Raw genomic sequence first — 21,187 nt, 5'->3', positions numbered from 1 at the left:
GGGGGTCGGGCTTATTTTTAGATAACCTCTTTGCCAGTAAAGTAAAACTGTCTACATAAGGGACGTATAACATATCGATTTATTATAATTTAGATTGCCTTGGAAGGTCTCAACTCGTATTACGCGTGTTTATAAAAGCTCTATAATATAATGGGCGTATATATGAAGAGGCGCGACGTCCGCTAATTATTCCTCTACTATCGTGCAAATGAGCGCGAGAGAGGAATTATCTGGCGTCATGCTCCTCTCTGTCTTTTCTTTCGCTCTCCTTGCCGAGCGCGATTACACGGGCGCGATAAGGGCGTCTTTTCGTATTCGAGTCGCTATGGCGGCAGGCGGTGGTGGCGGCGGTGATGGCGGCGGTAGTGGCGGCGGCGGCGGCGGCGGCGGCGGCGGCGGCCCTCTCGTATCGCCATTAACGGCCGGACGATGATAAATGAGCCAATTCACCTAATTAGCGACTCGATTCGCCGCAATGATAAATACGTGGGGGTCGAGAGCCAACCGCCCAAATGCCGCGTACAGTAGTATACGCGCGTATACCGAGTCGATGCGATGTTATTTCGGGCGCTTGCGCATCTCCCGTGTCATCGTGATCCTCAAAATGAATATTAATCAATTTGCTGGCCATCGGTAAATGTATCGAGCAAGTAAAAAGCGATCGACTACGCGCGATACTCAACAACAATTAACATATTTTACAAAGGTGGGCGCAAATTATGCGTCCTTTTTTCAAACTTTATCGCCAGCGCTTACCGATCCTTGATCGACACTCGACTTTTTAATTGCACATTGCAAGGAAAAGCTTATTTACACTTTCAAACCGGAGACAGGATTTTTTTCAAAACGGTCTTTCTATCTTATTTCTTTGCAGTGCGCATAATTTTTTATCAATTACTCCTGTGACTTTTAACATTGTATTTCACACTGAAAGCCAAGCGACGAGCCATTGAAACAAAATACGAAACATAAAAGCCTTAAAAACATCCGCACCACACATTAGTATTTTTATAAGTAATTAATGAAAGTGCACGCGAGGATCTTATAATGCGTTGACAAAAATTAGAGAAGCAGGATTTAATTTAATTAAAATAAATCACTCGTAAAGTCATAATACATTATCGATTTGCATTTTTGCAGAAAGTAACGATATGCCGAGAATTTGCAATGAATGCATAACGAAATGAAGCTTAGCGGAGCTAGCCTCCGGATTAAACAGGCGTCTTTCCACAAACAAACAAAAAATAAAAAAAAAATAAAAAAATAAAAAAAAAATAAAAAAATAAAAAAAAAATAAAAAAATAAAAAAAAAATAAAAAAATAAAAAAAAAATAAAAAAATAAAAAAAAAATAAAAAAATAAAAAAAAAATAAAAAAATAAAAAAAAAATAAAAAAATAAAAAAAAAATAAAAAAATAAAAAAAAAATAAAAAAATAAAAAAAAAATAAAAAAATAAAAAAAAAATAAAAAAATAAAAAAATAAGTGCCACGACAAACCACCATCATAATTATAATGCGAGTCACGTATTGTACATTGTAAGATGGAGCTTCGCGATTCTTTGCGGTCGAGTCCCCTTTCATATTGTTATTTCAACCAAAATCGGACAAAATGAATGCGGCTAGTTAGGTACTTAATGAGCTCCATTCATTATAAATTAATAATTTCTCGTATTCGCGCGCAATTGCGCATTATCATCTCTAGAATAATAAATATCGTAATTCAATAGCGGCATTTTTCATCTTTAATCCCTTATATAGGCAATGCTGCCCGTTACGCAATGTGATACACTCGCTGAATTAATAATTAAGTATTGTACACATTAATATATTCTAATTAAACATCTCGTTTGATCAAGCTTTCAATTATAATGAAATCTAATTGAAATAGCGAAGTTTATATAATGTAAAAGCATCTTTCAAAATACTGCTAATGCGATGTCACGCGCGCTAAATTGAAGCAAGAAATCTTTTTCTGCAATACGTCAACGCTATTTCGCCAAATTACCAATAAACGGGTTTAAATGACGCGACGACTCCACGTATCATTACCCCTAAAACATAAGCGCAGCCCCGTTGCTCGATTACCGGAGTATCGAACGAACTGGCATTCGCTCATCTTCTGTTCCAGGACAGTGACAGGAGCAGTACCGGAAGTCCGGAGCCAGCCTCCGGCTCGCTCCACGAGCATCAGATGATAATGGAGGGCATGAGAAACTCGCGGAAGAGGCGGCGTAGTCCCTCGCCGAAGAATATCGAACACGCGAAGCGCGCTGCGGTGGCCCAGGCTCATCTCAACGGCACCAGTTCGTATAAACGCGACCCTCCCCAGGGTCCTCCCCCGATTGGCGAACGTCGCCGGGACGCGCGAGATCTATACCTCCCGGCCTCGTTCACCCATCCTCTCTCGTCTCGCCAGTCCTGGCTAACGCATACCCTTCTGTTCCAGTGGCCGGCATGGTAACGCTCCAGAATCTCCAGAATCTGGCGAATCTGCAGAACCTACCGCAGGTGGCCTCTTTCGCAGCTGGTCTCCAGGGCATGTCCAGCGAGCTCACCAACAATCAGCTTATTAATGCGCCGCTCAATCTCACCGTCACCTCACCAGGTTAGTCCACCGGACGTCGCTCGACGCTTTAATGGATACTCCATACTCCATACTCCATACTTTGCTTTTTTAACCTTCCATTAATTATAAGATTATGGAACGGAGTTTTCTTGATACGTGGACGCCAATGCACTGCGCATTGAACGACTGTTAATGTAAAGATAATCTAAAGCAGCAGGCTGCTGGCAAATTATAAGTTGAACGTAAATGATGCAAATGATATGAAACTATCGAACGGCTCGCATCAATCAGTCATTCAATATACCGCTGGGGTGGAACATTAAAAAACTTGTTAAGTCGCGGCTTCGTTCGTTGTATGTGGTCGGACCGTCACGCGACTCGGACCGAAGCTTACACGACCCTCGTGCCATCCGACAGCATTAAAATCTAGTATAACCAAGCCGGGCATATGTTGTCTTATAATGCGAGTGGAGAAAATCGATTTTTTTCATTGGATTTAATCGGCTGGATCGATTCGCAGCTGGAACGGTCTCGACGACACCCTCGTGCACCACGGAGCCAATGGCGACGCTCACCCAGCTTCTATCTCAGCCCCAGCCCGTGGCGATGCCGCAGTTCATTATGACCTCGGGCCAGCTCGTGCAGGGTATCCAGGGTGCTCAACTTCTTATACCCACGTCGCAAGGTAAGACTGGCAGAGTGCTTATAATTATCATGATAATTAACCTCCTCTAATGATCTGGTAGACTTCTTGTTTTTTTTTTTTTTTTTTTGTCATTTCACCTGTAATGTGCATCTGCGACGCGTATGCTTTTTTTTCTACTTTATTAATTAATCATTGTGTTTTATTAGGGGGCGGTTGCCTTTGATGGCTCTTACATTAACATAAGAGCTTTAAAGCTTTTTATCATTTTAGTCGTAATAATGTTTACATATAAGTGCCTACTGAGCTGGAAAAATGGATTTATAGGGATATTTTGCTACAGTTAATGTAGCTAATATTGTTATTCGCGGACGACAATGTAACGGAGTGTAAATTGTATTCAATTCAGAATTCTAATATGCTAATAATAGGGAAAGGTTTGATGGGAAATGTCGATTGGACAGAAAACTTAATCTATAAGTAAATCTGAATTTAATTTATGATATTACAATATTCTAATTATCATTATACCAAAAAAAATTTTCTTCTCTAGAGTGAACAAGTTTCTAAAATTTATAATCTTTATCAAAAGAAAATAAAAAATAAAAAGAAGACTACACTCATTTTCAATTGTCCTCATTTTTGGAATATTTATATATCAGTTTAGTTGAAGAAATTTTTATTTTATTAATATTCGAGAGACGTAATTTGGGATATTATTATTTAAATTCGATACATTTTTTTCAAGAACCTTAATAATTCCTACATACTTTGCCTATGTTCGCACACGCTTCTAAGTATGAAAATTAATGACGATAAAGATAATAAAAGTATAGATAATAACGATAACAATAAAAGCCATCACAACAACAATAACAACAGCAACAACGATACTACGTCTTGAGTATTTCAAATCACTTGTGTAATTAAATAGAATTAATCATTGTTCTATACATTCCAACATTTCTTATTAATTCAGTCTATACACAAATGTTGAAAGTGCTAAAAGATTGATATGATCCGTCATTGACTTGAATTTATTAATGACTTAAGTTATTACGACTTATAGTATGAAATTTCCCTATGTGTTTATCTTCTAGATGCATTAAATTATATTTTCACTACCCATTTTCAATAATGTACTTTGTTATTTCATATATGAAAACGATTCTATTATAAATTTAATAATTTCAGAAATTGATATTTTTACATTTCACGTAAAAATCTATCAGATTGTATTGAAATCCTTAATCGTCGTTCCGAAGTTAATCCTTTCTTTAATTATATTTTGAAATGTTTACGAATCCATGTAGTATATTTTTTTTTTTATATTTAATTCATTTATTAATAAATATAATAATAATTCGCGTGTGTATATGTATAACAATGACTTTAATAAATTTAAATCTGTTGCTACCTTGATGATGTCATTTTTAATCGTATAATGATTACTTTTAGAAATTGATTTTAGAAATATAATGCCAAAGAGTTGTTGAGAATATAAAATTGACTAACATTAAAAATTAATTCAAAGAGCAAAAGATGCTTTTAATAACATTTTCGTATTTAAAATTAAATTAAAATAGAAAATAAAAATTTCTACGACAATTATTTTTATCTTTAACATTTATTATTAATAAGTGTTCTAATTTTGAAGGAAAATTGGATTATTCGTTCGGTTCTCGGAGGGAACAAATATTTTATTTATAATATAATTTAAAGTAACATATAAATATATTGTATAAATATTATAATATTTTAAGAATATAATATTATTCGTTGATACAAAATTATTTTTGGTACAGTATATTTGCCATTAGTCTGGAGGTAATGTTATTTCTCGTCAATTTAGTACAGAACTTATGACCTGCACTCACGGAGAGTGTAAGTAAATTTTTCGTCTTCGTCGTTAACGAATATTTTATTGTTCAAATGGAAATCGGAAGAAATGACAGATCGGCAAGTACTGTTGAATATGGTGGACGCAATAGTCACATTTGTTCCAAGCTACAGCATCTTCCAGCGAGTCAACAAATTTGTTTAAATGTTGGCATTATAATGACGAAACATTATATATATATATATATATATTATATGAAAAAATTCTGCCCTCTTTTCCTTAAAACAAATCATCCAATTTATTCGAAGCTAAAAAACAATTCCTCTCAAAATTTCGGCTTTTAAATATCCGCTTGTCAAGTGCTTTCAACCGACTTATCTCTTCTGATTTATGATCGCTTATACTTACCATTATTCTATGCAATTCACTTCTCACCTGCAGTTATCATTATATTGGAAAAAAAAACAAATGGATTATGCGCTACAACATATTTGTTTCTTTGGAGGTATATGTAATCTAAATATGAAGCTGAAAAACTAAACGAACTAGTTTCGTATTATCACGAACGATCGAGTTTGGATATATTCAATCTCGTACCAATTTCTCCTGTTATTATTCAGTGGCTTGTTTCAATCAATACCTTTATATTGTCTTTGTCATTTCAAATTAGCTTTCTAAAATGCGGTGCATATTTAATTCGAGATTGTCTAAATGAAATTTTAACAATGGCGCTAGATTAACAAATCCTTACTATATGCGCTTAAAACAATTTCGTGCTCCCTTGAATGATTCTCTTGCGTCCTTTCACCAATATTAAAGTAAAGTAAGCATGAAAATGTATATTTTGTTTTTCAATTTCCATTCGTCCAACTAAATAGGCTTCGAATCACATCAGCCGTATCCTATGCCAAATTATACAGAGCGATATAATTTGGTAAGAGATCGTCTAGTTAAACAAACATATCCTTGCGAATATCAAACTTACATAAATTTTGCATTTCGTTGGAATATTTACCTAATTGATTTGTTACTCAATGCTCAAGTATTTACTGCAACATCTCTAAAAAAAATTTGAATAAATACGATCATTTATCCAAATCAAGATCCCTTTCATAATTTCAATCCTAATTTATTAGTCTTTTACATTATATAATTTAATTAGTGAAATTTTGCCTAAATTTTGATTGCATAATAATGTTTTATGGACATTGTTAGTGAAGAATAATATTCCAAGACAAATCGAAAGAAACATTACAAAAGTGCTTTCCATTCCTTTTCATTCTCACGTTTTCACTTCCACTAGCAGCACGCAATTTCAAACTCCAACGTAAGTTCAGATTTCGGTTTGTATCCGGATGAAGCCCTAATCACACTTCGACGGCTGCATAATATCGCACAATCGAGTTTGTGCCGTTATACTAATATCGGCTATCTCTGGCTAACCGCTATCTCTCCCATCCCCTCCCACTCCCCTCACCGCCCCCGCGCCTCACCGCCACCTCGCCCCCTCAACGTCCCTTACAACACCCCACACCCCAAACCCAACACCCAACACCCAACACCCAACACCCAACACCCTACGCTCATGCAATTTCCTCTCTCCATCTCCATCTCTATCTCTTATTCCTTGTCGTTCTATCCTTCTATCTTCTTCGCCCATCGGCTTCGTCCTCGTCGTCCATATATACTTAGCAGGCCATGCGGCGCTGTGTTGGCTAGTCTCAAGCCAAACCCGAGCAGTGCAGGGCAAACTCGCCAACTAATTTCAATGTATAATTAACGTCTCACTACCAACCCTCTCTTGCCTCCTTCACTCTCCCCGGCCTCTTTATTCTCTTTCTGCCTCTCGTCCTCTCTATCTCTCTCTCCCCCCCCCTCTCTCTCTATCTATCTATCTATATCTATCGTCGACTCTATGTATCTGGACCCCTCCCGACCATCTCTCGGCCATTTCTTGCGAGTATATGCGTCAGACTCACTCGTACGTACATTTCGCCTCTCTTTGTCTCGTCATTTGCGAGCCCTTTAGCGAGCTCCGTTAGCTTAGCTTCTAGCATCTATTGCCACTCGATGTCTGACTAAGCCCTATGCTTGCCACTTGCCTCTTTCGAACCGTTATAAAGTGTGTTCCAGTAAGTGAGAGAGAGAGAGAGAGAGAGAGAGAGAGGGAGAGAGCGAAGGAGAATACGAGGCAACCATCGCGACGATGGCGTAGATTCGGACACTATTCCCATTGATTGCAGCGCCTTTAGCTTAACTTGGTTCTTGCGCGATTGACAAGCGAGTGTTGTGCACTTTCTGCCGATATGCCAGTACGCGCGGGCGATAACTTGTCCCGAGCTTACGAGCTTAGTCCACTCCACCCCACGAAACAACTCGAGAAAGTACGCGGCCATGATGGACACTGGCTTCGAGTGGATATCTCGTTAGAGTCCTTATAGAGGAAGCAGTTATGGATATTTCGAATGCGTTTGGATGTCACTCGCGTAATCAATGTCGGTTAACTTCAATCGGCGAGTCTCAGCAGCGAAGATGTGCCACTTGTCTACGGTCTCTTCCCCTGCTCCTCGAGTGCCCGAGTCGCGTAAGGATGGGGTAAGGGAAGATGGTACACGACTTCCGTTCGAGTTTATATTGGTCGTCGCCCAATCGATCACAAGTTACGTCAAGTTAGCGAATTTCTAAGGACATTGGTAAAAGCGTTTTGATGAGGGGCTTATTTTATTATGCAAACATCACCGACCCTATTATTTTTCGCATTTGCTTCTATATTCGGAACTCGGTGCGAAAATGTTTAAACTTTCAACGATCGATCGCTTCCTTATTAGACGAGTCACAAGTCTTTGATAAGGGCGCGAATGCGAAAAAATATCATTGCAACGCAATAGCAATATCAGTTTAACAAAATAATTGAAAATGAGATAATAATTATTACCAAATATTTTCACCCCTGCTATTCATTCCCAATTGAGAAAGTAATAATCTTACTGTTTAGCTTGTGCAATTTGGCCGCCAATGCTCCGCCAATGTTCTAGTGAACTTCTACGATGAAGTTAGTAATTCTTAAAGGTATTTCGTATATAGTTACGCACGACCTCAAGCTTCTTGAGAGTTCTAACGAACTTCTTGTAAGGAGTTTTGTGCCTTGGGCAATCACGTGGATAAATTGAAATTCTTTAATTAACAAACGCTTCCCACCGTCTATCTAACGTTACCTATTTGGAACTATCGATTGCGAGCGATTTTTCGCGCAATTTCATGATGGAATAACGTTCCAACGCTTTCGTCGTGAATCAACGTGAGCTAGTAATACGATGAGGCTCTACGTAAAGAAGAAAAAAAAACGTAACAAAAAAAAGCCAAAAAAAGAAAAAACAAATCAGCTACTCGATCTCGTATAAGGTTAGCAGATTTCTAATTTACGTGGATTTGAAAGTTGATCGGATGGCCGAGCGCCCTCTCCATCCACGTACTTAATATTGTTGGCAAAGTACACTACTTCGGCATCCATAATCTTGGACGGGTTAAGTCCACACAAACTAAAATATATAGTAGATCAACAGGGATATTATCTAGCGGCGCATAAAAGCAAAAATTCATTGAGATAATTGCACTTGACTGCTTGCCTCCGAGCTCGTATTCTGTATCGGCCAGGTCGCATTAAAACTTCCCCTCCTCTCGCTGATTCGTCTTTACGTTCCTCTCCCGTCGAACGTCCCAATGAACGTCCCAACGAAGATAAAAGAAGCGCACTCGGCTCAGCCTCTATATTCTCTAGCCATCGCGGAAGCGACCGAGTTCGCCGACGAAACAACAAGTGGTCGAGGTTCCGGGGGTTTGCGTGCAACCCGATCGATGCTCGCCTCGGCCACGCGTCCCGGCGCACATACGCATCATCGTCGTGCACCCCGGCACTCGGCTTATCTCCGGCCACAATGTGCGAAACTTTTATGGCTGTGTTGGCCGGGTGTGCGCGGGCTTTGCGGACGGGCGCCACATCCGCCAACACAATGCCGAGGGTTATACAACCAGCTACTCATGATCGGTAATCATATTAAGAGCGTGTACAGGATAATCAGATTAGCGCGGGGGTTCCGAGGCTAATCCTGAAACAGTTCTAAATATGATTAGGCGTCCATCTCGAGCGCCGCGACGCCGCGGAGATGAGCCCGGGGAAGTGAGCCCGGGGCCGTGGAGGTACGCGGCGGTCTCCCTGCAACTCGGCATTAAGACGGTGATAATAGTTTGCCAACTAGGATGCGCGCGCGGAGAGGAGGTTACTCGCTCCGTGGCTTGTCTAATAATCCTTCCCTCGGAGTCGGATAACTTTACTGCGCCCGGACACTTCGGTACTTTCCTCCCACCCATCCCAAGCCTCTCCCTCGCGATCCTCCCTCTTGATCCGCCGTGCAGGGCGATCTTTATCCCGCCTCGACACGGCGTCTCTCTCTCTCTCTCTCTCTCTCCTTCTCTCTCCCTCTCTATCTGTCTCTTTCTCTCTTTCTCTCTTTCTCTCTCTCTCTCTCTCTCTCTCTCTCTCTCTCTCTCTCTCTCTCTCTCGGTGGCTCTCGACGAACTTGAAATACCGACGGGATGCTCGTGCCGCGGCTCCGGGCCCAAAATTCGAAGCATCTCGACGGACGGACGTACGCCGCGAATTACGTCTCGCGCCTGCGCTTACGCGTGCGTGTCCTACCAGCCACGGGGGGTGTTCAGCGCATAAATTATACGAGGCTGGGGATGATAAAGCTCCACTACTGGCCGTGTGTTTAACGTCATTGGCAGTATAATGTACCTTTGAGGCGTGCGGCCGATAATGTCGCGCTCGCTGGCCTTATGTAACTGATCGCGACAATTGTTTATGCTGGCGGATTGGGTTTTCCTCGGTGCGGCGGCGCGCACGTAAAAGTATGTTAGTTTAAATGAACTTTTCAAATTTTATTGCTCCATTTCGTAATCGTAGTATTTTCTTTTTAGTAAATTAATTTTGCGATTAATAGGCAGCCGCTGACGCAAGAGTTGGCTTGGATTGCCGCTCACTCGGCGGTCTCATATTCTCGTAAACTTTTTCGAATTATTATGTGCCGAAATATTGCGAATTATTAAGCGCTGCTTTTAATTATTCAACGATCGTGCATAATAACCAGTCGGATATAGCACAAATTCTTTGCTCCGCATTAATAATTATCATACCAGTATACAAATATATTGCATATTATTGCTCGTTTAACGTTACCGACGGTAATCGAAACATTTCTTTTTAACGTTTCTATTACTGATAATATATGCCTTTTAAGTATTTTTATTATTATTAGCCGCGCTTTAGATGTCATAAATTTTTTCGCACTTAAAGCCGATGAAAATATAATATAATATACTTCAAATGGTAACTGCCGCGCAATTATTGATCATATGCGCGATAATAATACTACGATGTAAAGGTGACAGCTAATGGAACTCTAGTTTTTCAAGTATCGACTACATAATATACATACATACGATCTCACATACGCCCGCGTGTGTCCGTATCCATGTGTAAATAAATTCTTTAGTTTGTCGCGAATTATAATATTGAAATTTCAAAGAATTCTTAATTAGAAAAAAAATAGTTTTATTAGTAGTATTATTATTATTATTATTATTATTGTTATTGTCGTCGTTGTTGTTGTCGTTGTTGTCGTTGTTGTCGTTGTTGTTGTTGTTGTTGTTGTTTTGGTCGTCGTCATCGTCATCATCATCATCATCATTATTATATTCATTATAATTGCAATTTTAATTAAAGATGATTTATTTTAATTCAAATACGTTAGCAAACATTTAATTAGTCGCTCTAGAAAAAACTTGAAAAAAAAAATACAATTTCAATTTTAATTATATATCATTTAATACTTATGTATTTATGCAGCGCGATTCTTTCAAAAATGTGACCTATGCATGTACATAATATGTTCCTGTGATTTCATACAATCTAATAAAGTTCTTTGAAATACAAGTAATAATAATTTACATTTGTATTTAATTAGTACTTGGTGTGTTAGAACGTATTATTTATGCCACGTATGTGCACGTATATATAGATTTCTCACTACGCGCGTGTGTGTGCGTGCGTGCGTACGTGCGTGCGTGCGTGCGTGCATGCGCGTGTGCGCGTGTGTGTGGATTTATTTTCCGATTGTAAATCATAGCTTAGACAGATTTATTCCGTTATTCGAATACTTGAAACTATCGAAGATAAATAAACATAGGCTTAAATGTAATTGCATTACAATTTCAGTATTATCTAATCGCATCCCATAAATCAAACGTAAAAAATTTCCATTTTTATACTAATAGCGTAGCGATGATTATCATCATTCTTTTGTAACGCTGGAATATCTTTGCAGGAATTGCCACACAAACCATTCTGACCATTCCCGTGAGCCACGTTAGTACCAACAACCAAATAGTAAACCTAGCGCTGAGCAACGGTCAAGTCGTGTCGACGACGCTTGCGAATCTGCAGTCGATCGCACAGCCCCAAGGCATGATGAACACTCCTACGAACAACGGTAAACGAATTACAAACGACTGTTGCTTTAAGCAGATCGGCCACTCTTACAATCGCATCACAAAGTAGTATTTTACCTTTTATTTTCCCCTCCTCCACCACCAGCCATTACTCTCCCAAGCAAGCAAGCAATGTTTATTCATTGGCCTTATACATGTGAATATTTTTAAGCCTACTTTTATCTAAAATTATCTATCTCTACGAGGAACATGAATTAGCGTAAATTATATTAATATCAATGCATTTGTTGTATTATCGAGACACAAAGTGTTTCATTAGTATTAGTTTTTTTTTGTTTTTTTTTTTGTTGTTGTTGCTTGTTTGTTTGTTCGTTTGTTTTCTTCTTCTTTGTTTCATAAGCACAAGAGCTATTAATGAATGAAACATGTATATCTTTTAAATTACCTTTTCCATCTGGATGATCAACGTAACTTATAATTTTACACTTTTATAATCATCGTATTTATTTTATTTTCGATTCGCTTATATCGTATTGGTTGTATTTTTTTATTTTACACTGCACTCGGATCGCGAAATATTACTCGTATTTAAGCAATGCAGAACCGTATATATGAAATATATATTTATTTTCGTGATTTCCTTGGCGATATTAGCCGACGATTATACGTAAGGGAAACATTTTTCAACGCATTCATTAAATGAATAGCCTATGCGCTAGAAATAACGTATTAATACCGATGGAAAAGGGCTTGATAAATATTTACAATTTTCTTTCATCGGTGGTGAAAATCGAGCTCCGTGGAATAATTTTCTTAACGGAAGAGCCTATCGACGCAACTTTTATCCTCACTTTAGTTTGCCATAATGGACTAGATGACTTATAATGTATTTATATAGACGGAAAAGCACGCCCACACCCAAACCCCACCGTCTCACCCCACCATCGAGTCCTTCTCATTTCATTTTTATTATAAATCTCGGCCAATGTGTACTTACATCATAGAATAGACCTATTAATAAAGTTAGTTGGTGGAATAAGATTTTTCTCGCCCCGCTAGTCTCTCGCGGGAGTCGGAAAAGTTTTTTCAATTAGTCAGGCTGTGCAGGTCGGCACCGATCGGCCGAGCAAAAAGGTAGACAGCAGCATGCGTGTCGGCGTCCCAAGCAATTTCCTTATTAAATTATCCTTCACCATATTTAAATAATAATTGCTCGTGACTCGGGCAATCGTGCGAGGCCCGTAAAAGCTTCTCTCGTAGCCACTCGCGATATACGACTGAACGTGGTGCTCTATTTGCCTGTCCCTCGCGAACAGTGCCGACGAGTCCGAGCCTAGCCCCGGGCTTGGGCCTCAACCCCGCGGCCCTGCCGCACTTGCTCAGCAACAGCTCTGCGAGCCAGCAACTGCTCAGTGCGATGCAGCCCCAGCAGCTACTACAGGCGGCCCAGGCGGCCCAGGCCCAGGCCGTACAGGCGGCCCATCAGGCCCAGCAGCAGGCTGCCTCACAGCAGCAGGCGGCATCCCAGCAGCAACAGCAGCAGCAACAGCAGCAGCAGCAGCAGCAACAACAGCAGCCGCTCCTCGCCACCTCGCCCCAACAACATGGACATCGGCATGGATCACACATCAATCATTACGCGGTGAGTGGGAATTTTTACGCGTACGCGAGTGACGCATCGACATGTTCTCGTTACGAGGTGACGGGCGCCTTACCGAACATTAGTCACTAATCAATCAAGCCCATGTCGTCTCTCTGATCCTGATTAGAGGTCTTGCGCGTTGCGCGTTGCGCGTTCCGCGAATGCAGCACTCGATGTCGGATGAGCACTCGTGTTAAATTCCCGCGATCCAAAGCATCAAGGGATTTTTAACTGTGGCTTTGAAACTTCCAGCCACCGGAATTGAAATTATATATATTTATATAATATTGCCGTTATAGATATATTATCTGTTAAAATACGTATTTAGTGTCTGCATTAATGAATAATAGTGCTATCTCAGTCTGAGACAATACATAATATTAATTATAGATGAGCTTCGTTGTCAATGAATAACCGTGCAATTGTAGATATTAGAAATTGAATTTTTAAGCACTTTCGATTATAATTTAATTCACCTTTCAAATTGTGCCGTTAAATTTGCATACTTAATTCATCTGTGATTAAAGACATATCTGCTGTCAATCTATTATAAGTAATGCTTTCGATTAACGTAATTCATACATTTAAATATTACTCATTTAACTGTAATTACTTATTTGAAATATTGTTGTATAATTTCTTAACCGTGACGGCTGTTTTGAGATTTCGAAAGAAATTGCACAAAATGATGGAAAAATAAAGCTTATTAAAACAAGAATTTACATTTATAGAGAAACTAAATATGGTAAATGTTGCGCGCAATGTAATAAAAAATCTCGCGCATTCGTACGCATTTATTGTTATTTTTATTTTTAATTGTAACTGCATGAAATATTCATTATCGAAATAAAAGCTGCTCCACCACTACCCGCCTCTTCCCACCGCCATCCCCTTTCTAAGCTTTGCATTCGTACCCTTAGATGTTGTAAAACTTCATTCGCGACGATTTGCAGTAGTATCGTGGTAATTATTCGAGTTCCCAATAAACATTCGCAATTTTGCTCTTGGTTTGCATAGCCTTTTTGGAATTCTGAAACAGCCCCAAACGCGATTTACTAGCACAGCCGAAACTACTTTCGAATCTGAATTATTTCGTGAAATAAAAATAAACGTCCGCGCTCCTTTTGAAAATCTTCGGTTATAAGTTATGAGCCGCGTAAGTAGGCAAAAAAGACAAAATTAAATAAGAATATACTACTTTAAGAGCGTTGAAACAGAAAAAAATCCGCCTCCTTCGTCGTCGAGTAATCTTGTTAAGAAAGTATTCCCGTCCGGCGAATGGCACTTCCGTCACTAATTAGAACGACGAATTGCCCTCCGGTCCACAACGCTCTCAGGCCTTATTATTATAAGAATACACAATTGAAAGATGTGAAGAACGCTTCGACGTGATAACTGGAATACGCGAGGCTTCACCAAGAGAGACAGATGGAGAAAGAGAGAAAGAGAGAGAGAGAGAGAGAGAGAGAGAAAGAGAGAGAAGAAAATATAAAACAAGGAGAAAAAAAAGATTAATGATAAACACAATTCTCTTAAAAAGGAGAGTAATTAATGATTTAGTCGGGCACGGCATTTTTATTGAATATTCAATTATTATTAGTTATAGTCCGATGTTAAAAACAATTACGCGTTAATGATCTCAAGACAATACTAGTTGGATGTTGATCAATGCAACATATAACCTCGAGCTAATAATGGTTAAGATTTTGAAAATTCTTGAGGCCCCCTCCTTTCTATATCATCACCATCACCACCCCGGTCTCCCCCGTCCCTCATCAATGGTATTTAAATTTTCATATCTTAACATTAATGGCACACAGAAATAATCGTAAAATTGCAGATATTTTAAATTTGTCGTATATAAATAACGAGCGATTACTTTTAAGAAACTATCGATGTAATTTTTATTCTGTAATTTACCGATATAAAGACCAAGTTAATGGCAAATTTAATATGCCTCGTTTGAGACGTTAAATTTAAAACAGAACTTTGTTCACTCAAATATTAAGGAACATCGAGGTTTCCAAAAATTAATACCCTTCATTCAATTATTAGGCAATCTGTTACAAAAATAACTCACTATGCGGATAATATCGAAGGGATGTGGAGAGGCCTTTAATTAGTCGATATTATAGCTCGAATTAACATTCGAGCGACAATAGGAACGAGCTAATAATTAAAATACCTCCCCGCTTCTCCAGTCACCATATCCTAATGTACCATCGTATACACCAAGTGCCCGTACCCGTGCCTATCATCCCCCGTGGAGGCGGCCTCTCATACCCAATCGATTCGATGAGCCCCGCACTATAATCGCGCACTAGACTATAAGCCCGTTTCACTGACCATCGCAATGGTCAGTCATCGTCACCCTCAAACTCCGTCCTCATCATCCTCATCATCATTATCGTCGGCAGCAGCAGCAGCAGCAACAGCAGCAACAGCAACAACAACAGCAACAGCAACAGCAGCAGCAGCAACAGCAGCAGCAGCAACAGTCGGAGAAGCACCACAGGGAACGGGTGGAGCAGTCCTCGCCACTTAACGGATCAGCGGTCTCGGCTGCCTCGGCCCTAAATCGGCTCGCAGCGAGTAACGGCGAGATCACCATCACCACGACGCACGGCCCGACCAGCGTCAATGTCAAGGCCTCGCCCAACAGCGTCCACAGCGTCAAGGATGAAGACGACGACCTCCTCAACGACTCCTCCAGTGAGTATGCGTCACTCGCGGGTGGGACACGGCTAGCGGGGACAACGGCAGCTGGGATCTTAATCGGCGCGTAGCCGCGAATTATTAGCCGTTAGCCGCCTTTAATGCTTTTGCCGGTCGCTGAATTAAGAGCGGATAGACGGTCGAGATACATAGTGTTGATTAAAGAGTTTCAACTCGCAGGATCGCTCGCGGCAATGTGTTGACGACGCTTTAATTGACTTTAAATGTTTAACAAACTTATTTTATGGCTATTCGAGGGGCCGTAAATCTAGAGAGAAGATAAATATGCGGGCCCGTTATGGGGAGGAAGCGGCGAGCTAATAGGAAGTGAGTCCAATAAATGTAATTGCGATTAGTAAGTAAATAAAGTTGCGTTGGAAGGGGAGTTGGGAGTGGGGAGTGGGGAGTAGGGGGGAGGGGGTAGGAGGGAGGGTATTGGTGATGGGGATGGGGGATCGGAGCAGTTGGAGCGATTGGAAAGTCGAGAGAGAAACCGATTTATTTATGCCGGGTTATTTAACGCGGAATGATTTTCTCCGCGTCCCGTAAGCATCTCCGCGGCTCCGCTCGGTGGGCCATTATATTTGCGGCGCTTCGCATCGAGCCGCCATGAGGCATTGGCACAACGGCTGCTCCTCTCGATTGAAAAATCCTTAAAATAGAAATGATTGATTGTCCGGTATCGGGTTTTTTATACACATCCAAGTCCCGCCGCAATTTACAATTTACTGGATACAGGTCGCTCTATCTGAAACTCGAATCATCCTATCGATTAATGCAGGGGACTCGGACTCGGAACGGTTCGCCCGCTCCCTCTTATTGGACTTTTCTAATCCATTAGAAATAGATGGCAATGGGAGAGCAGAATAATTATAATAAGTAGGCTACACGGCGGGCTTCCTCGATTAATCTTCATCGACAGTACCGAGATTTAATTCACAGCTGAAAATGCAATTACAGATCAACCCACGATTGATAAAGCCACGAACAACCTTGTTGATGGCGTTAATTTAGACGAAATAAAGGAATTCGCTAAAGCCTTTAAGCAGCGCCGAGTGTCACTGGGGCTGACGCAGACGCAGGTCGGTCAGGCCCTCAGCGTGACTGAGGGCCCGGCCTACAGCCAAAGTGCCATTTGCAGGTGAGAAACGCCAACGATCAACTCGATATTTACTTATGAAACACATGTTATATTTGTCTCTAAGTGTAATTATTAGAAGCGTGTGCGTGCAGCAGACATGGGCGTACGCCGTTATTGGTTCGGTCGTTTTTCTTTCTGTTTCTCGTGCGATTAGTATCCTTATTGGATTCTATTAAAGTGCTCCTTCTAATGATGATATATTACGTTGATGTGAAACAGCAGTAAAAAAGAATGAGAGAAAACTTTTAAGCGGCGATGCTCATGTTTGATGGTTGTGTGCGTGTGAGTGTGCGCGTGCGCGTGGGTCAAGTAAGAAATTATCAAAGATATATATGGGGGCGGGGGGCAGGGAGGGGGGAAACGTCTTGTACGCGCGAGTACCTTTAAATGTAATTTGTGAACGGCTTAATGAGAATACTTTCGTTTCACATTCCAAATATAGTATTGAAAATTGTTTGATAACCTTTTCCAATTACGATTAGTTTATTTCTACTTATAATTATTACATTTACAATGGGATTGATTTTTAATTGGTATTTTTGTAAATGAGGTGTCAAGGTTTTGTTAGACACTTGCGCTCATTGCTTTCGGTAGATATTCAAAGCCAATGTAATCGAATAGACTTTCCATGATATTTCGATTCCTAGTGAATATCATTACATTCGATATCGTCATAATAAATGTGCGAATGATAATTAATGATTGGTTATTGCTTAGTAATAAATTATGTGACCAGCTTTAGTCATGGTGGTCCATGTAATTAATAAGAATCTTTTGCAATGTATTAATCAAGCTGGAAGCGGAATTAGCTTCCTCTTTGTTATTAATACCCTTTTTTCTTCTTCATTCTCTTCGTTCTTTTAATGTATTATCATTATTATTATTATTATTATTATTATTACTACTACTACTACTACTACTACTACTACTACTACTACTACTACTACTACTACTACTACTACTACTACTACTACTACTACTACTACTACTACTACTACTACTACTACTACTACTACTACTACTACTACTACTACTACTACTACTACTACTACTACTACTACTACTACTACTACTACTACTACTACTACTACTACTACTACTACTACTACTACTACTACTACTACTACTACTACTACTACTACTACTACTACTACTACTACTACTACTACTACTACTACTACTACTACTACTACTACTACTACTACTACTACTACTACTACTACTACTACTACTACTACTACTACTACTACTACTACTACTACTACTACTACTACTACTACTACTACTACTACTACTACTACTACTACTACTACTACTACTACTACTACTACTACTACTACTACTACTACTACTACTACTACTACTACTACTACTACTACTACTACTACTACTACTACTACTACTACTACTACTACTACTACTATTATTATTATTATTATCATTGTTATTATTATTATTATTATTATTATTATTATTATTGTTATTGTTATTGTTGTTAATGAGACTTCGGTCTTGAGTTACATTTTCGTTCTTACACGAACCACCGTGAAAAAGCCGGTCATTTTATCGACCAATGTTAGCTTATTACGTTTTGACTAATTGATGCATTGGTGATTTCCCAGTGCCCTGGCTTTCCAGATGTACGCTCAGCAGCATATGTACGTTCACCCCACATTCATTATTTAATTTACCTAAAATTCTTAAAACCTGCAGTCATATCCAATATTTATGAGAGAGTATCGATGATCGTCATTCACGGCGCCTAAACGATTGTTCTTGCAAACACAAACAAAAACAAGCATACAGACCAAAATTGAAAAAAGAAAAAATAGAATAAAGAAACAAGAGAAAAGAAAAAAAGACTAGTCTTTGCTTCTTGAATTGTCGATCGAGCCCCGATGGCATCATAAATCTTCATAACTTTATAAATAACAGTATACGATAAATAAATAATAATTGATTCTCGGTTGCTTAACATCCATGAGCGTCATTGTAACGAATAAAGTGCATATATTGGGTATAGCTGCAGTAATAGTTTTGCCACTTTCCAATTTTTACTCGAAAGACAAAAAGTGAGGAGTGATCGAGAAAAGAAGAGTTGAAAAAAAAATAAAGAAATAAAAATAATGCATTGGTTAATTTGTAATGGAATTGCAAAAGGAGCACTTTTGTAATTATTAACTTTCTCCGAGCCAGGGCATTGGCAAGCTTGGGCATGATGTCGCCAACGCGCTAAAGGCTCCGATTTGTCATTTATCTCGCTCCTGTGCCTACATTGAGCTTCCTAACGACTTTCTCGTTAGCTTCTCTAATTACATAATTACAATTGTTTTTCCTCGGGAAGTCTACGGACCTATACAGCGTCGATGAGACTCTTTTTTTTATTCACTTCGCAAGATCGGATGAACACGTTGGCACATCAAAAACCCATGGCATCGCCAAGTCAACGCGCATGCACGCATTGTCAATGTCCTGTTATCGAATAATGCATGCTTCTTTAGTGCTCCTTTAGTCGATAATTACACAGCAATAGCTTTAAGTCGATTTTTTTTCCAATTTTGTCTCCTTATTGCAATTTTTTTTTTTTTTTTTTTTTTTTTTTTTTTTTTTTTTTTTTTTTTAAATACTTGAATACGTATAATCGAAAAATTAGTTACCATTATTATTATTCACTACCATTGTCATTATATTATAATTATCATTATTATCATTATCACTGTTGTTATTATCATTATTATCTTTATCATTGTTATTATTATTGTTATTATCTCCTTCATTATTATCATTATTATTATCACTATCATTATTGTCATTGTTATTGCTATTGTTATTGATAAAATCATAATCTGTAGTGATTGAAGTAATGTGCTAATAAAATTATTACATCGTTTATTTGAATATTTGCATTTCATAATCAAAATGATCTTTCTAAAATAATTATGGGCTTAGTTTACTTGTTTAAACGTGTCGTATACACGTGCTGTCTTTAAAGAGGTACGAACCACTTTCTAAGTTATTTTCCTAGTTGAAAATGGCCATAATTCAGTGAAGATCTTCCAACTTGCAATGAAAAAGTAAATGCATTTATTATTAAGTTTATATGCTAATATGAAGTTGAATAGTAAATCACACGTAAAGATTTTAATTCACATTAACAATTTGTGCATTATTTGTAAAACTGGTATTTGTACCAGAGACTTTATCAAACTTCAAAAATTTACAGATTAGATTAAATTTATTATGGTCTTGAACGATAATTTTACGCGCTTGGAAATACTTAGTAAAATTGGCAATGCCATTTGGGATATTAGAATTAATATAATTCGTAAGAGCGCGTTTATTTCCCATAAATTCTACCAACTTATAATTAACTTGTCACTGTTTCTCAATCAAATAAAAAAAAAATATATATATATATATATATATAATAATAATAAAATGGAGAAAAAATCGACTTTGCTTGTATGTGTTTGAAGAAAGTTCTCGCTTACTTGAAATATAAATGAAAAAAGAAAGAAAAAAAAAACAATTGAAATAAAAGAAAATTTAAAAAAAAAGTAAATATCAATAAAATCTCACTTTTTAGTTTTTGCATGTTTTTAATAATCCAAAAAAAAAAAAAAAAAAACCCAAAAAATGAAAAAGCATCGTTCCATAACATTCGATTTTCCGATTCTTCACCTCTAGGTTCGAGAAGCTTGACATAACGCCAAAGAGCGCCGTGAAAATCAAGCCCGTGCTAGAGACGTGGATGAAGGAGGCCGAGGATAGGTGAGTTTCCATTGTGTTATCCTTGGCTCATTGCCGCCAAGTCACTTATTTGCGAAAAGGGAATTACGATGCGTCTTCCAAAACAATGCACGACGTCGACGGCGCGCGACACCGATTGCATAAAAGATAAAGCCACGAGAGTGAGAGATGTAGCGCGCATTCCGATCCGTTATAAAGGCGATACGGTTGCTTTCTTCTTCGGGCCTATGGCAAAAAGCGCGCGGGTATCGTTCTGTATCGTTCTTTCTCAATAAGTAGATTTCTCGTCGAGGGCTCGACGGCAAAAAGACGGAAACTGCTCGCCTCGGGTATAATAAATTGATGAATAAGTGTTTTTCTTGCCGGTTCGGTTGCCGCCGAT

At 38.8% G+C, this 21,187-nt stretch overlaps 1 protein-coding gene across 1 annotated transcript in view; it reads left to right on the top strand.

The window, feature by feature from the left end:
• The window catches only part of pdm3 (POU-domain protein pdm3), a 191,320-nt gene that overhangs the window by 163,049 nt on the left and 7,084 nt on the right, over positions 1-21,187 (top strand). Inside the window, exons 3-11 of the mRNA XM_011503827.1 lie at positions 2,130-2,304; positions 2,448-2,606; positions 3,088-3,252; positions 11,434-11,598; positions 12,874-13,199; positions 15,617-15,911; positions 16,875-17,055; positions 18,678-18,713; positions 20,743-20,826. Coding sequence (XP_011502129.1) covers positions 2,130-2,304; positions 2,448-2,606; positions 3,088-3,252; positions 11,434-11,598; positions 12,874-13,199; positions 15,617-15,911; positions 16,875-17,055; positions 18,678-18,713; positions 20,743-20,826 — 1,586 coding nt within the window. The remainder of the gene's footprint in view (positions 1-2,129; positions 2,305-2,447; positions 2,607-3,087; positions 3,253-11,433; positions 11,599-12,873; positions 13,200-15,616; positions 15,912-16,874; positions 17,056-18,677; positions 18,714-20,742; positions 20,827-21,187) is intronic.

This window comes from Ceratosolen solmsi, unplaced genomic scaffold (genome assembly GCF_000503995.2).
Source record: "Ceratosolen solmsi marchali unplaced genomic scaffold, CerSol_1.0 scaffold48, whole genome shotgun sequence".
Lineage (NCBI taxonomy): Eukaryota > Metazoa > Arthropoda > Insecta > Hymenoptera > Agaonidae > Ceratosolen > Ceratosolen solmsi.
The sequence above is the reverse complement of the archived record's forward strand: the minus strand, read 5'-3'. Positions and strand labels throughout refer to the sequence as shown.